This window comes from Polyodon spathula, chromosome 9 (genome assembly GCF_017654505.1).
Source record: "Polyodon spathula isolate WHYD16114869_AA chromosome 9, ASM1765450v1, whole genome shotgun sequence".
Taxonomy (NCBI): domain Eukaryota; kingdom Metazoa; phylum Chordata; class Actinopteri; order Acipenseriformes; family Polyodontidae; genus Polyodon; species Polyodon spathula.
The window spans coordinates 20,028,287-20,044,941 of NC_054542.1; the positions used below are offsets into that span (position 1 = coordinate 20,028,287).

The window sequence follows — 16,655 nt, forward strand, 5'->3', positions numbered from 1 at the left end:
TAAGTCTCCACCCCCCCTGAGTTAATACTTGGTGGAAGCACCTTTGGCAGCAATTACAGCTGTGAGTCTGTTGGGATAGGTCTCTACCAACTTTGCACACCTAGATTTGACAATATTTGACCATTGTTCTTTATAAAACTGTTCAAGTTCTGTCAAGTTCCTTGGGGAGCGTTGATGGACAGCAATCTTCAAGTCATGCCACAAATTTTCGATTGGATTTAGGTCGGGGCTCTGACTGGGCCACTCAAGGACATTTACCTTTTTGTTCCTTAGCCACTCCAGTGTAGCTTTGGTTGTGTGCTTTGCGTCGTTGTCATGCTGAAATATAAACTTCCATCCCAGTTTCAGCTTTCTTGCAGAGGGCAGCAGGTTTACCTCAAGGACTTCTCTGTACTTTGCTCTATTCATTTTCCCTTCTATCCTGACAAGTGCCCCAGGTATATGGCAGGCTCGGCACAGACTGCATGTGTACTAATTGTGCAGTTCCCTTGCCCCTATAGAAACACCCATTTTAATCTGCATGTGAAGTGACTGTGCAATCCCCGTGCCTAAATACATGTGAAATCACTAATTTGCAGTTCCCTTGTCCCCTGACAGGAAACACACATAAGGGTTTAAGCTTCTGCACCACAAGTGACTTTTTTGTTTTTTTTTTTTTTTTTTACCAAGACAATTTATATGACGGCCAATTAAATGTAAAAATTAATTCCGGCCTGAGGTGAGAGGTGTGCCCGCAATGGCTGCCTCTCCGACAGAGAATGGGAACAGCCACGACTGTACTGAGGCTGGCGGTGGGTACAAAATTTTGAACATGATGTAACCTTTATGTGTGTTTGTTCGGGGAAGGTTGGAAGGCCCATCTAATCCTTATGCTCCTTTCCTCCTAAGTCTATTCCTTTTAAACATTTGGCACCCCTATGTGTATGTTTTTTTTTGAGTTTTTCGTTTCCTGTTTTCTCTACAACCCACATTTAAATTGATTATTTTGCCAACATGCAACATTAAACACAAAACACAAAATACACACAGGACAGGGCACCCTGCCACAATCCCTGACTAATTACTCTACTGTATTCTGAGTATATTGGCTTTACATTGGTGAAATAATTAGCTTGACAGCAAACACTGTAGTGACTCTTCGACTCGACACAACGCTGACCTTGAATCCCGCTGCTACAGCTAATGCAGTTACTCAAACATGTTACCAATCACAAGGACTATGATTTCCCAGTGTTATGTCCAGCACGTATGGCCAGAATCCTTCAGGGCAAGCTGGGGTGCAGGTGGAGAATTTGTCATGTGCAAGGGCTAGAGGACCAACAGAGTCTAGTCCTGGTCTTTCTGGTGCTCCTGCTCCTCTCTCATCCTCGTGATGGAATGGAAGTGATCCAAGCATGCGTTCACCCCCTGCTGGTGGGGGAAGTGGACCTAGAGGCATTCCTCCTCTGCTGGTGGGGTAAAACCAGCAGGCATTCACCCTCTGCTGGTGGGGGAAGTGATACCAGCAGGCATTCAACCTCTGCTGGTGGAACCCTTATACACACTCACCCTCTGCTGGTGGACAGGGGCCCAACAGGCATTCACCCTCTGTTGGGGACGGAGGCAGATTATTGCTGCTCAAATCTGCTCCTGGTGGTGGCAGTGGCAATTCCTGCCTGCTCTGCTCCGGCTGGAGAGGTGGGGCCGTGTAGACTCCTGGTGGTGGAGAGGGTTGCATTTGGCGACGGAGACGAGGACCGGCTACCTCCACCGTTTTGCCACTGACCCTGTCCATCAGCCACAGGACCCGGATGGCTATGGGCATGGACTGGTGCCTCCAGCCCAGCATTGTTTTGGATCCAGTCCCTCAGCCTGGATCCTGGTACTCTCGCTCCTTAGGACGATGAGACGAAATCCCACCACGGCATCCACCTTCACTAGGACGTCCCGAAGTGGCAAACGACCACGGAAGTGGGAACAGCTCCCACTCGGGCTTTGGATCCCTGCGGTCCCCCCATCTGTCCACGACCTGAGAGCACCAGGGGGTCCTGGGCATTAGATGACCCCCCACCCCCACCACCCCCCCCCCACACCCCCCCCCCCCCCCCCCCCCCCCCCCCGGGCCCTGGAGACCCCCCATACCCCCCCTGCCCTCCAAAGGGGGGGTAGGGGGTGGGAGGGGTGGGTGCCCGCGACCCTCCGTGTACGATGGACCTCCCATCGCTCCAACTGTCCATCAGCCACAGGACCCGGTTTGGCTATGATCCCTCATCTTCTAGCATTGTCCCGGATCCAGTCCTTTACAGCCATTGGACGGCTTTTAGAGACCCACATTTAAATTGCCTATTTTACAGAATAACTGACTTTTTTTTTTTTTTTTTTTAAAACAAGAAATTGCGGTTCCTACTCTGGTCTGCGTCTAGGAGGCGCTGGTAATCCCACAATGACACTATGTGTCACAAAGACCGCCGGGGTGGGTGAAGTCAGACCAGAAACAGGAAATAAACAAAAAGAGAGGTGAAGTTTGGTGGAGCTGAGTGAATGGTTTTGCTCAGCATTTAATAAATAAACAGAACAGAAAACAAAAAAGTTGTACAAACAAAAATACAGGACATGGCAGTTGTTGCCAAAACAAAAAAAACAAACAAAAACGAACTACACAGACAACCACGGTGAGCAGATATTTTACTTATTTACTTTACGTTATTATCTCCAATCCCGTTCGCCACTCACCGAACATACAACCCAGAGTGGGTGAAAACATGTAGCTTTTATGCAGCTGTACTGAGACTCGATTAGCAATCAATCATTCAATTGGAGTCGCGGTACAACTGCACGTGAATTAATAAAGTGCAATTCCCTGTGCTCACATATTATTACGTTTTATTTGCATGTGAAGTGCTGTGCAGTCCTCGTGCCTAACTACACATATACATTTTAAACACTTGTGTTACACAGACCCTTTTATATCCTGTGTACCAATGACTATAAACCAACACTAACACACAACACAAAATACACACAGGGGCAGGCACTTTGCCACAGAGGGTGATGGAGATGAATATAATATTAGTGGGTATACACTGTATAGGAAAGACAGGTAGGACAGAAGAGGCGGAGAGGTAGCGCTAATCATACAAAATAGTCTTGAAGCCCAGGTGTTAAATCTGGAAGAAGAAAACAATGCAGAATGAATATGGGTCAGAATAATGGACAAAAATTCAAAGGGCGTAATAATGGGGGCATGTTATGGACCATCAAATTCAAAAAGTGAGCAAAATATTCTGTTAATACAATGACATTAGACATATGTGTAGCAAAGGAGAGACATACTAATGGAGGATTTCAACTTCCCACATATAAAATCAGAAAACCATGTGGGGAGCACGACAGATGAAATTGAAATAGTGGAAATGAAAAAATGACTGCTTCCTTACACAATTTGTCAAGGCAACGACTAGAGAGGAGGCATGCCTTGATTTAGTCTTTTCAAATAACGAAGACAGAATATCTAAAACAGAGGTCAGAGAACCACTAGCAAATTCAGACCACAACATGGTCTCATTTGAAGTGCTTTTTAAAACCCCAAAGTAATGACTAAAGTTAAGGTTTACAATTTTAGAAAGGCAAACTATGAAGGTATGAAACAGAGACTAACAGAAGTAGATTGGAGTAAAATAGAGGAAACATCCACAGAAAAAGGATGGCTGTTCCTCAAAAATGTAGTACTAGAGGCGCAAAACAATTACATCCCAAAAGTAGACAGATCTAAATCTAAAACAAAGTTGCCAAAATGGTTTAATAAATCAATTAAAATATATATATATTCAGTGAAAAAGGGCACTTTACAAGGCGTAGAAAGACCAAGAGAGATAGAAATGAGCATTGCTAAAGGGGCTAAAACCAATTCCAAAAAGTTTTTACAAAGGAGGATATGGACAACATGCCCGACATGTCGACCTGTTCCTATCTAGGTATAAATAAATTTAGCATAGCAGAGGCAGAAGTGTTAAAGGGACTAGGAGCTCTTAAAATAAACCAATCCCCTTGGCCAGACGAGATCCTCCCAATAGTACTCAAAGAAATGAAAGAAGTTATTTACAAACCCCTACCCAAGATCATGCAACAGTCTCTTGACACAGGGGTTGTACCGACAGACTGGAGAATTGCAAACGTAATACCGATCCACCAAAAGGGAAACAAAACCGAACCAGGTAACTACAGGCCAAAATGCCTGACTTCTATTATATGTAAACTTATGGGAACTATCATAAGATCCAAAATGGAAAATTACCTATATGGTAACATCATCTTGGGAGACAGTCAGCATGGTTTTATGAAAGCGAGCTCCTGTCTAACTAACCTGCTTGATATTTTTGAGGATGCAACATTAACAATGGATAATTGCAAAGCATAGGACAAGGTTTATTTAGATTTCCAGAAAGCTTTTGACAAAGTCCTGCATAAAAAATGAATTCTCAAACTGAACACAGTAGGGATTTAATGAAATGCACACACATAGATTTGGGAATGATTAAAATATAAAAAACAGAAAGTACTAATGACTTAGATTCTGGTATAGTAAGCAAACGTGTTAAATTTGCAGATGACACAAAAAATAGGCATGGCAAACATTGACGCAGCAGCAAAGGTCACCCAAAATGATCTAGACGGCATTCAGAATAGGCATACACATGTCAAATGACATTTAATAGAGAAAAGTGTAAGGTACTGCACGTAGGCAATAAAAATGTGCATTATAAATATCATATGGGAGATACTGAAATTGGAGAAGGAATCTATGAAAAAGACCTAGGAGTTTATGTTGACTCAGAAATGTCTTCATCTAGCCAATGTGGGGAAACTATAAAAAAAGGCCAACAAAATGCTTGGATATATAGTGAAAAGTGTTAAATTGAAATCAAGGGAAGTAATGTTAAAACTTTACAATGCATTAGTAAGACCTCATCTAGAATACTGTGTTTAGTTCTGGTCACCTCGCTACAAAAAATTACTGCTGCTCTAAAAAGAGTGCAAAGAAGAGTGACCAGAATTATTCTGGGTTAAAAGGCATGTCATATGCATACAGGCTAAAAGAATTGAATCTATTCAGTCTTGAACAAAGAAAACTACAATCTGATTCAAGCATTCAAAATTCTAAAAGGTATTGACAATGTCGACCTAGGGGACTTTTTCGACCTGAAAAAAGAAACAATGACCAGGGGTCACAAGTGGAGATTAGATGAAGGGGCATTCAGAACAGAAAATAGGAGGCACTTTTTACACAGAGAATCGTGAGGTTCTGGAGCCAACTCCCCAGTAATGTTATTGAAGCTAACAACCTAGGATCCTTTAAGAAGCTGCTTGATGGGATTCTGGGATCAATAAGCTACTAACAACCAAACGAGCAAGATGGGCCAAATGGCCTCCTCTCGTTTTTAAACTTTCTTATGTTCTTATGTTCTTCACCATCTGAAATTGCATCTGTCCATCAGTCCATTGCAAGTATGTCCAGAGCAGGGACGACCTATCCGCCTGGTCCACCAAAGGTTTCCCCCTAAAAAATAAAGGGGGGTGGGGGGGCACGGTCTCCTTTCCACTGTGCGGAGGTTCTTCACATAGTCAGTAGGGTAAAGTTTACTAACCCCTTTGTCACGTTAAGTGTTTTCTTTCCTTCTCATGTTAAATGTTTTCTCTTTTCTCCTTATTCTTCTCATAAATGTCTTCAGCAGAGAGCTGTGGGTCCATTCTTGGGGGGTTAGTGATTCCTTTCTCCAACCCTTTGTTAAGCATCACTTCATTTCCCTCTTAGAGGAGGGTTTTCCATGAGTCAGAGGGGACCCCCAGCCAAACCGTTCCTTTAGCATGCATAATTCCTTGTCTTCTTCTCTTTTAGGTTCTGATGCCTCTATTTATGTGAGGGTCCCCAAGTGATAGAACCCATCTAGTTTGTTGGGTCTCCTTAAAGACAATGACCCCTGTCCTGTTTGTCAGGTCTCCTCGGTAAAGGAACCCTCCTTCTATTATGTTGGGCTTTTGAAGAGGTGAAACTCCCCACTCTATATGTTCTAATAACTGCTAACTCCATGTTTTCTTTCCGGTTTGCGAGCCGTATGTCGGGTTACTTCAGAGACGGTGCCCCTCTTTACATGTTGGATCACCTCAAAGACAATTGCTCCCCTCCTGTATGTCCGTTCTCCTCAGCGACGGAACCCACCTACTGCATATGTTGGGCTATTAAAGAGCCGGAACCTCTTATGTGTTAATATTACTAATCAATATGGGGAAATAATTAATTCTGTGTTTGAATTTTAAAATGGGGCTATATAAATTTAGTGATACGTAGAATATGCTATACTACAACAAATATAATACAGATGTTAATATAATAAATAATATACACAAATAACACATGCACACAATGTCTAGAAGTGCAATATGATATCATTTTAATAAACAACATGTGGGATAATTAATTCCGTGTTTGAATTTTAAAATGGTGCTATATAAATCTGGTGATACTGAGCAGTGTGTTTTTTTTTTTTCTAACTCAGGACAAGTGACATTCCAAATAAGTAATTTTTGGTAGGATGAAATGTATAAAACACATTCATTACAAGATCATTTTCAGCATGTTATCATTTATGTCTTGTTGTCAACCAACATTTTGTTATCGCTAAAGTTTGCTAAATGTGGACCTCAGTACCTACCTCTGAAAGAAATAAATCTGTACTGTACATAGCTTTGTTTATGGAATGGAACGGTATCATTGAACTACCAACTGTACCATAACAACAAAAGTGTTAAGTGGGGAAAATGAAAATCGTAAATTAAATTAAATTAAAAAATGATTATTAATTTCCGCAGTGTTGAAGGCACAAACACAAAAAAACATTATCATTGATGACCAATTTTAATCCAGACAGAAATACAGATGTGACCCGTGTGTGCTGAACTATATATTCCATGTCTCCCTATTCAGTACAGTGGAACAGTCACAAGCCACTATGCCTAGCAACAATGTCAGGCAGAAGTGACATCAGAACGTTATCTTTGTGGTTCAATTTCTGTAAAACTAGGACCCCCCCAGAATATATTAATAATCTGTTGCACATTAACTACCCCAGGACTATGTGTATGTCGAGCATGGCTCCTTAACTTGCTATACTTTTTGAGATACAGGTGTATAAAAAAACAAATATTTTTTTCATTAATTTTCTAAAAAAAAAAAAAAAAAAAAAAAAAAAAAAAAAAACAGCTGCAAAAAATTCGGGTGAGATAGAGTTTTTTAAGTTTATTTCGCAATGGTCTCAAAACCCCACAACCCAGACGATTAGGCTGGGGTGTTGTGTCTGTCTGGGGTGTGACAAAAACAACCCACACAAACCTGGAAGCAAAGTTTGACCTTGACGTTCATTGACAAGACGCGCTATTGCGCGACTGTTATAGGATATATTATATATATATATATATATAAATTAGTCATACTGAATATCTTAAAAGCCAACTGCTGGCTGACAAACAATTTTAATTTTACATTTTAACAGGAGAGAGTCCCCCACATTTGTTTAACAAAGAGAAAAACTGTTGTCTTTGTCTAAGCATAAATTAATGTCCTTAGTCATTAATCAACTGGGACATTGCTACTCTCACTGTCTTTTCTACACACTGTCTAAAATGAAATTGCATCCAAGACTGGTTTATTAAGGATAGGCTGTTGATGAATAGTGTGCAGAATACATTTATATTGATTGGCCCTAAAGGTTAATTAAGACTGTCTGAAAGGAAACTGAGAATGAGTTTTGATTCTGGATTGATAATGGAAACAGTTAATGAGTTTAAATACTCTAGACTATAGATTATACTTTCATCTGAGCCATCATTAAAAATGTACAGCTATGTCCAACAGTTTTTCAGCACCCAATAGGATAAACTAATTTTGCTTAAAAAAAATTGACATTTCAAAATAGAACATAAAATACTGCATTACTATTATGGCTTCCGGTAGAATTTTGTGATATCATTTTGCAGTATCTTTGATTACAGAATATTAAATAAAATATTTAAATTATGTTTATATATATATTCTTTTTATTTATGTCTCAATCCTAAAATTGTAGGTGATGCAGAACATTTGGCCGTAGCTGTACATACAACACTGGGGTCTCTCTATAGATTTAAAGCTAAAGGGCGCAGGGGCTTCCAGTGATCTGGTATGGTGATGTGATCTATAGTTATGATGATAACACACCAATGCATTTGTCACAGGTGTTAAAAGCCAGGGGTGGAGAGGACAACCACTGCTACCTGAAGGAGGAACAGAGCAAATATATATAATCAGCTTAATGCAGTTACAATACGTATTACATAACAGTACAGTACTGATATAACAAGTGCATCTGTCACAGATGTTATGACGTTGCGGATGGTGGTCTTGCACGCTCCCACTGTATCCCCTGTTGTGGTTTGAAAGGAGCTGATGAGTGCGCCCCGCCCCTTTGGTCCCACTGCCAATCATTTCCACCCCCTTTGAACGCATTGCAATGGACATAGTGGGCCCTGTGCTACCTTCTGACTCCGGGTATACGCATATATTAGTAGTGGTAGATTATGCAATGCGATATCTGGAGGCAGTTCCATTGAGATCCACTACTGCCGCTGCAATAGCCAAAGAACTAGTGCAGATTATGTCGAGAGTAGGGATCCCTAAAGAGGTATTGACTGATCATGGAACTAACTTTCTGTCTCGAACGCTACAGCAGGTGTATAAAATGTTAAAATACGTCCCATCTGGACATCTGTTTATCATCCACAGTCGGACAGTTTGGTTGAATGTTTTAACCAAACATTAAAGCAGATGCTGAGACGATTTGTGAACCAAGAGCAGAAACATTGGGCAGCACTCCTTCCCTACCTCCTTTTTGCAGTGAGAGAGGTGCCGCAGAGTTCAACAGGGTTCTCCCCCTTTGAGCTCTTGTATGGCCGACAGCCTCGCGGCATCCTCGATCTGTTGAGAGACGGGTGGGAGGAGCACAAAGGCTCATCCAAAAACATAGTGCAGCATGTGCTCCTACTCCGTGATCGCCTGGATTTGGTTGGTCGTTTGGCCCGGGACAATCTAAAAAAGGCTCAGCACCGGCAACAGCAGCATTACAACAAAATGCACGCGTTCGGACCTTTCGACCAGGAGACAAAGTAATGTTGCTTCTTCCCACATTGGAATCCAAACTATATACTAAATGGCAGGGGCCAAATGAGGTGATTCGGGCTATAGGGAAAGTCAATTATGACATTTGGCTGCCTGTTCGCCGCAACGAACGGGAAATTTACCATGTCAATTTGTTAAAGCCCTGCCAGGTAAGGGAGGCCTTATTTATAGCCCCAAGTGAGGTAGAGGGTGATTTTGGACCCTGTATAGAGGCCCGTAGCATACAGACCATTCCGATGGGGGAACAGTTACTCCCAGATCAGCAGAGAGATCTGCGGAGGTTAATTGAGGAGTTCAGCGATGTTTTTTCTGATGTGCCCGGCAGAACTAATCTTGTTGAATATGACATTTTCTCTCTCTCAGGTATCATGGTTAGATCCTATCGGATCCCGGATAGTCGACGAGGTGGCGTTCACAAAGAGGTATGGGCGATGCTTGAGCTTGGGGTGATTGAGGCTTCCCGGAGCGAGTGGTGCAGTCCGATTGTGATAGTGGCCAAAAAGGACGGCACCAACCGCTTCTGTGTTGATTTCCGTAAGGTAAACGCTATTGCCAAGTTCGATGCATATCCCATGCCTCGGGTCGAGTAGCTTCTCAACAGACTGGGAACGGCGAGGTTCACCAGGTTTTACGCCCACATTGTGAGTATGCAGCAGCGTATATTGATGATGAGGTGATTTTCAGCTCCACCTGGCGAGAGCATCTGGCTAGGGTCACAGCCGTCCTACAGTCTCTGAGGGTAGCCCGGCTGACAGCCAACTTGGGTAAATGCGCATTTGCCAAAGAAGAAACCCAATATTTAGGATTTATTATAGGACATGGGCAGGTGAAACCCGTCTCCACCAAAGCCCAGGCTTTGACGGATGCGGCGATCCTGAAAACCAAGTCCCAGGTGAGATCTCTCTTGGGGTTAGCCGGTTATTACCACCGATTCATCCCCGAGTACGACACTGTGGTCAACCCCCTAGTGAATATCACTAAAAAGAGTGCCCCAAATTTAATTAAATGGACAGCAGTGTCAGGAGGCCTTTGATACCATTAAGCAATGACTCTGCCAAGCCCCTGCCCTAATCACACTAGATTTTGATAAAGAATTCCTCCTCCACACTGACGCTTCTGATGTTAGTCTGTGGGCAGTCTTGCCCCAGCGGGTCAATGGAGTAGAACACCCTTTCCTATATATAAGCAAAATAATGCTCCCTCAGGAGTGTAACTACTCCGTCATAGAAAAGGAATGTCTGGCCATTAAATGGGCCACTCAGAACTTATGCTATTACCTCTTGTTACATTCAATCTTGTCACCAACGAAACCCCACTCAGATGGTTAAGCACGATGAAGGATAGCAACTCCCGGATAACTCGTGGCATTTGGCGTTGCAACCCTTCATGTATTTCATGACACATTATTATCCCCTCCCGGGATTATTTTTCCCGGGAGGGGGGTGTAATTGGCAAGGTAGATTCAGCCAAGTGTACCTTCGGCTCCACTCTGAGCGGTGGGATATGTGACAAAGAGCGAATTAATCTGGATCAACAATCTCCCTCTCGACCTGCGAGAGCACTGCACAGCAGGAATTACGTGCCCCGTACTGAATGGTTTGGCAGTTCATTCCGGGGGCAGTCGGAAGCCGGCCATTCAGGAAAGGGACGACGTCACGGTACCAGGAGTCATCGCTTTAGTACAGTGAGCAAAGTTTCATTCATGAATTGGAGGAGACATGATTGAACTAGCTGTCGCCGGGGGTGGGGCTATGGGTACTTTAGGGGGATGTGACGTTGTGATCAGTTCCTTTTCTTGTGGTTGATGGGAGGAAACGAGGACTGTGTTTTGACAGACGGAGCTAAGTGGGTGTTTGTTTTGCAACCGTGTGTGTTTTCTGACACCAGACTGATCAAGCACGGAGCTGGGAGCTGCAGCCTTGGGGCCAGCGATTCACTTGAACTTCACCTTACTTGCACTTAGCCAACATCACTGTTCCAGCACCGCACCTACACCAAGAGCACTGTCCGGAGACATGTCTGTTTGTGTTGTGTCTGTGTTTGTGTATTATTATTTCGGGACTGTAACCCCTCGTTTTTGCCCAACAATGGGTATCGCAAGCTTTATTATTTCTGAACAGTGAAAGTGGTTGTAGGAATTAAACCGTGAACTTTGTGTCTGTCCTTGTTTGGAGCACCTGCATCACCCTCTCACCACGCACAGCAAACCACACGTTCACAAGCCTTTATATAATTCTGCTGATAATCACAATTGAATTGGTGTAGGTGTGTAACCATTACATTAATTAGGTACCAGTATGCCTGTGTGTGTTCACGTGTAAATGTGTTAATGACATACATTTTTCAATCTGCAGCGGAGACAGAGTGAGTTGAGTCACGGCTTGAATGCCTTTTTGTGATTAAAAGATTCATACATTCTTTATTAGTATTCCAGTTTGTTTACATTTGCTTTACTCGAGTTTGATGCGTTTCATTGTAATGGAGCACTGTGCCTTTAAGAAATGAAAAATTGGAACGAAAGTAGGTGACATCACAGTTTACGAGTGAGTGAGCAGTACTTGCCTACATGCCTGTGGACTTAAAAATAAAAAGTTTGTCGTGGACACCACAAAGACAAAAAATACAAGAAAATATATCTGAAACACTTTAACATTACTGAAAGAGACATTGCTCTACACAAAGCTATCCGTGAGTAGAAAAGAGTTTCTTGTTTGTACGTATTAAAGAAATAATAAGTATTGCTTTATTAAACATTTAACTCGAACTGTGTAAAAAAAAAAAAGTAGTAAAGAACAACATGGTCAGTTGTGCGTGTTTTGTTTAAGGGTGCAACAAACACAGCATATATTAAGATAACAATAATAGGCATAATGCATATAATAATATTTGATAATGCAAAGTATTAATTTTAAATTGGAGCATCTTGAGGCATGCACTGGGTTTTTTTTTTTTTTTGCAAATACAAGGATGTTTAGTGTTATTTATTTATTTATTTATTTATTTATTTACTATTTGCTTAATATGCGACAGTTTAGACAACTTCTTCCGACGTGATTTATAGCTGGAATTTATGTCCATATTCATTAAGTGCTAACTTTGATTTGGTCAGGCCCTAAATGATAAAATCGGATAAACACTATAGAAATGAGTTTCTTGTATGTGGCAAAGTGTGCGGGTGCAGGTGATCGATAAACAGACAGATAATAATAATAATCCAGGTGCAATGCTGTTTAATGATTTGAAATTCCTGAAGGTGAAACAAACGGTAAACAATAAATGTAAGTAATACAGCAGCGTGTATTACTTTATTTATAATCCCGGGTTTGTCCCGAAATAATAGTCCCATTCCTTATACACCCACAAGAAACACAAAACACATACACAAGTCTGTTAGTGAGTGAATTAGTGCTCGCAGTGCAATAAAGTTCTCAGTGATGCAACTGCAATGATGTTGTCCGGTTTGGTGCTGGCCTTTGGCGACAGCTCCGGGTTGTATTAGTCGTCTAATCACAACAAACAAACAGTTTTTAGATGCGACAACACAAACAAACAAAACACTCACGTTTTCACCAGCCTAACCATTTACAAAGGAACAGATTCCATCACTACGTCCCCTTTTTATACCATCACCCATGACCCCTTGGTGAATGAGCCCATCCGCTCCTTCAATCCGCGGACGCCACGCTGTTTCCTGTCTGGGTCATTGGTTTTGTGTACAGCAGCTCTGCCCCCTTTCTAGATGTCCGACTTCTGCCTAACCCTGGGAATAAACTGTCGTGCCATCCAGTCAAGGGTACTCTGTTCCCTTTACACAGCACCCTCACAAGTCAGGATGGAGATCTAACACCAAGAATCATTCGATTTGTCATAGTGTATTACTAACCCTTGGATTTAATTTTAATTGTGGCTCTGCTAGCCTTGTTATGAGGGGGTAGAGTACCGTTTTTCTTTGCACTTTTTTCAAGGGCCCTAGAACTAAGATTATTATTATTAATATTATTAATTTATTTCTTAGCAAACACCCTTATCCAGAGTGACTTACAATTGTTACGAAATATCACAATACAAAGTATCACATTTCAGAATATCACATTACAGGTAAGAACTGTTGTAAAGTACAATAGAATCGGTAGCAAAACATCAGATTCAAATAAGAGAAAAAAACAGAGAACAAAGTAAACAATTAGGCTGACTGATTGATCTATAAGATAAAAATATGCATTACAACAGCTGTTGAGGTATGCAAGGCAAGCCCCTGATATTTGTTTGAAACAGGACTTATTACAGTATGAAAAAAAGAAGACGAGCACTGCAGCAAAAACTTAACAAAGAAAGAAACTGCTGTGAACATATTGTGATTCTCCCTCATATGCTAAGGACATGGAAAAGAGACAAGAAAGAACTTCCTCGAATTCACTTGTATGAATAATTCAGAGTTCTCTTTCCTATCACTGGATACATAATTCCCAACCAAAATAATGATATTTATAGACAAGGCAAACAAGATGAGCCCCCCTTTCACATACCTAATATAGTTAACATACAGAAGCAATAGTTACAGAAGAATTCCAAAAAAAAAACCAAAACATACCTGGGAGTGTTCAAGCCTCAGACTATCTTGAACGTTTGAGTGCATATTGTGTATTTTATTGACACTGTTAATACAGCTATTTAACAAAGTTAAGTTCTATTATCTACAGTGCATTATCAAGAAGGAGGCTGTTTTTTCCTTCACTTCGCTTCTATGTGATTTTTGGAACAGGATTACTCATGAACGATTTGATGGAATATAATGGCTTTAGAGAGTATGTTGGTGCTGATAAGCTAATTAACAATGCTTGGTATGGTGATCTTAGAAAACAGCAAGTGGAGCACTCTGCATCCTTGGCATATAGTTCATGGAAAGCACGATAGATCATCTCTATTATTTATTTTATGCTATTTTGAACAGTTCATGAATAAATATTCACCTGGCTGGAGTAATGATATTGGGTCACTGTGAACAGGATGGCTTTGCAGGGGTGACGTCAGACCAGAAGAAGGACGAAGAACAACTAAGGTATGGCTGTGAATCCGTGATGCTACGACGTCCAGAGTTTTATTGTAAATAATAATAACAAGCAAAAAGATTTAAACAAAACACACAAAACAAAGGACGCGTTGGCCAAACAAACAGACAGACAAAACAAACGTGGACGAACCCAACAAGTACCATGCTGGATCTTCCAGCACGAAATAGCAATTGTTAATATAATATCTCCTTCTCTCTCCCGTTCTCCACTCACGAACACACAGCCCTGAGTGCGGGAAAACATGTAGCTTTTATGCAGCTGTACAAAGACTCGATTGCTAATCAATCATTCAACTGGAGTCTCGGTACAACTGCACATGAATTAATAAAAGTGCAATTCCCCGTGCTCACATATTATTTTACCTGCACGTGAAGTGCTGTGCAATCCTCATGCCTAAACACAAATATACATTTCAAACACTTCTGCTTGTAATCCATATTTATATCCTGTGTATAAACACCAACATTTACACACTACATACAACATATCACAGTCACATAGCAGCAGAGAAGCAAATGAGGGAGGATGACTGTGTCCCTTAAGCTGAGGGACACAATGATCTGTAAAAGTGGTGAACATGGTCTGATTTATGGAAATGTAAAATGCAGGAAGGAATGAAAAAGGAGAAACGATAACAAACATTACATTTTGGTCTCCACTGTTTAATGGAGAGCTTTGGAAAAATGAGGGAATGACACCATCACAAACTAGTAGAGGAGTACTGCTATTCATGTAGTGTAGGAAGGGAATAGGCCAGCACAATGGCATGCTTCCTAGTCCTCAGGTACTGGGTCTAAAACATTACATAACAAGAACGACAGTGTACAGGGTGAAGAGATTACTTCATCCAGAACTCCAACCACTCAATCATGCATTCTCTTTGTCACTGCTAATTTGTCACAATCTCGTTACAAACACATATGAAGGCTTCAGCAGAAACGTTTGTCTACTTCATTGTCATGCTTGTCTACATTTTCATGTGTATCTACTTGAATGTGGAGTCTTTTTGAGCAAAGAGCTCTGAAGCATTGTGATGGGATGACAGCCTGCTTAAGACAAAGCAGACATATCTGCAGTTGTTTCACTTGTGACCTCGCTCAGTTCAGATTTGGAAGCGTCAGGAAAATCGAGGTCACTGTGTTCTGTTTGCTCTCTGTACAACATTTTGCCACAAAATGGGCTCTAATGAAAAGAAAAAACCCAGCTGCTTTGATGGAATGAAATCTGCCCTTTAGGAACAGTTAAGAAAACTAATAAAAAATGCATAACTAGAATGGCCTAAATACTTTCATCTTTCTTTAAAACAACAGCTCTTTTTTTCTTTTGAACACTGGAATCCCCTGCAGGGCTTGCTAGACTGCTGGGTCACGTTCTTCTAAGTCCAATTAACCTACATGTCACATTCAATCTTGTACACATTCATTGTTTAATACTGTGATGTGCATGGTTTGTGCAGCAACACAGAGGAGAAAACCCAACCAAGAAATATTGTATTATTATTATTATTATTATTATTATTATTATTATTATTATTATTATTATTATTTGCTTTTTATTTTTGAAATAAAGATACTTTTTAAGTTTATTCAGATATGTAGTATTATAATTGAGTTGCAAATTGAGTTACAATAGATGCTATACCATGGCCTTAAAGATTTAAAATTTTGATATATTGCATTAAGCTGGGAAATGTACACGGCTAGCAAAATTGTCTGTCCTTTAGAATTGATAATGCAAAAATGTAAAATCTCCATTTCTAAACTGAACTTGTGCACATATCAAACAGTACCAACATATATACATCTAAGCACAGTTGTTTGAGTGGCAAAGCATTAAAGAAGTGTTTCCCGAATAAGACATGGTGTTTCCTTGTTAGAAAACTGCAAGTATTAATTACATATTATTACTTACCGGTTCTTGTTGACTTCATAATTAAGGTCATCCAGAGCAATATGGTTAAACATGCTGAAAACAAGCAGGGAAGTCTTGTCACTCAAACAGAACCTGAATCTCGGCTAACTGTGCACAACTTCATGGTCAAGTAAACCCCGAGCATCGACAAGCAGCCCTACCGGGCAACAATGATCATCCACTGGAAAGAGTTAAACGTGTGCAGGGACAACCTTTGAGAAAAAACAAGAAAAAAGGAGGTTGTACTTGTCATTTATTTAACCATTTTGCCTCCCGTGTTCTTGTTCTGCCTGCTTCTCTGCAAGGGTCCGCAGACTCTCACTGACAGCTGCTCACAGTTAAAGCCTGGGATGATCTTTTGGTTCTTAACTGTGATGTCATGCAAGATCAGAGGACAGCACATCATAAGGAAAGCTATGATTTCTGATAAAAAAAGGCCAGAAACTATGATTAATTACATTTTATATTGTATTTTTAATGCCAGC

At 41.0% G+C, this 16,655-nt stretch overlaps 1 protein-coding gene across 1 annotated transcript in view; it reads right to left on the bottom strand.

Moving 5' to 3' along the window:
• LOC121320480 (60S ribosomal protein L31) overlaps positions 1-16,238 on the bottom strand; it is a 174,510-nt gene extending 158,272 nt beyond the window's left edge. Inside the window, exon 1 of the mRNA XM_041258838.1 lies at positions 16,171-16,238. Within this exon, the coding sequence (XP_041114772.1) occupies positions 16,171-16,223 (53 nt within the window). The 5' untranslated portion in view covers positions 16,224-16,238. The remainder of the gene's footprint in view (positions 1-16,170) is intronic.
• Between the last annotated feature and the right edge of the window lie 417 nt (positions 16,239-16,655).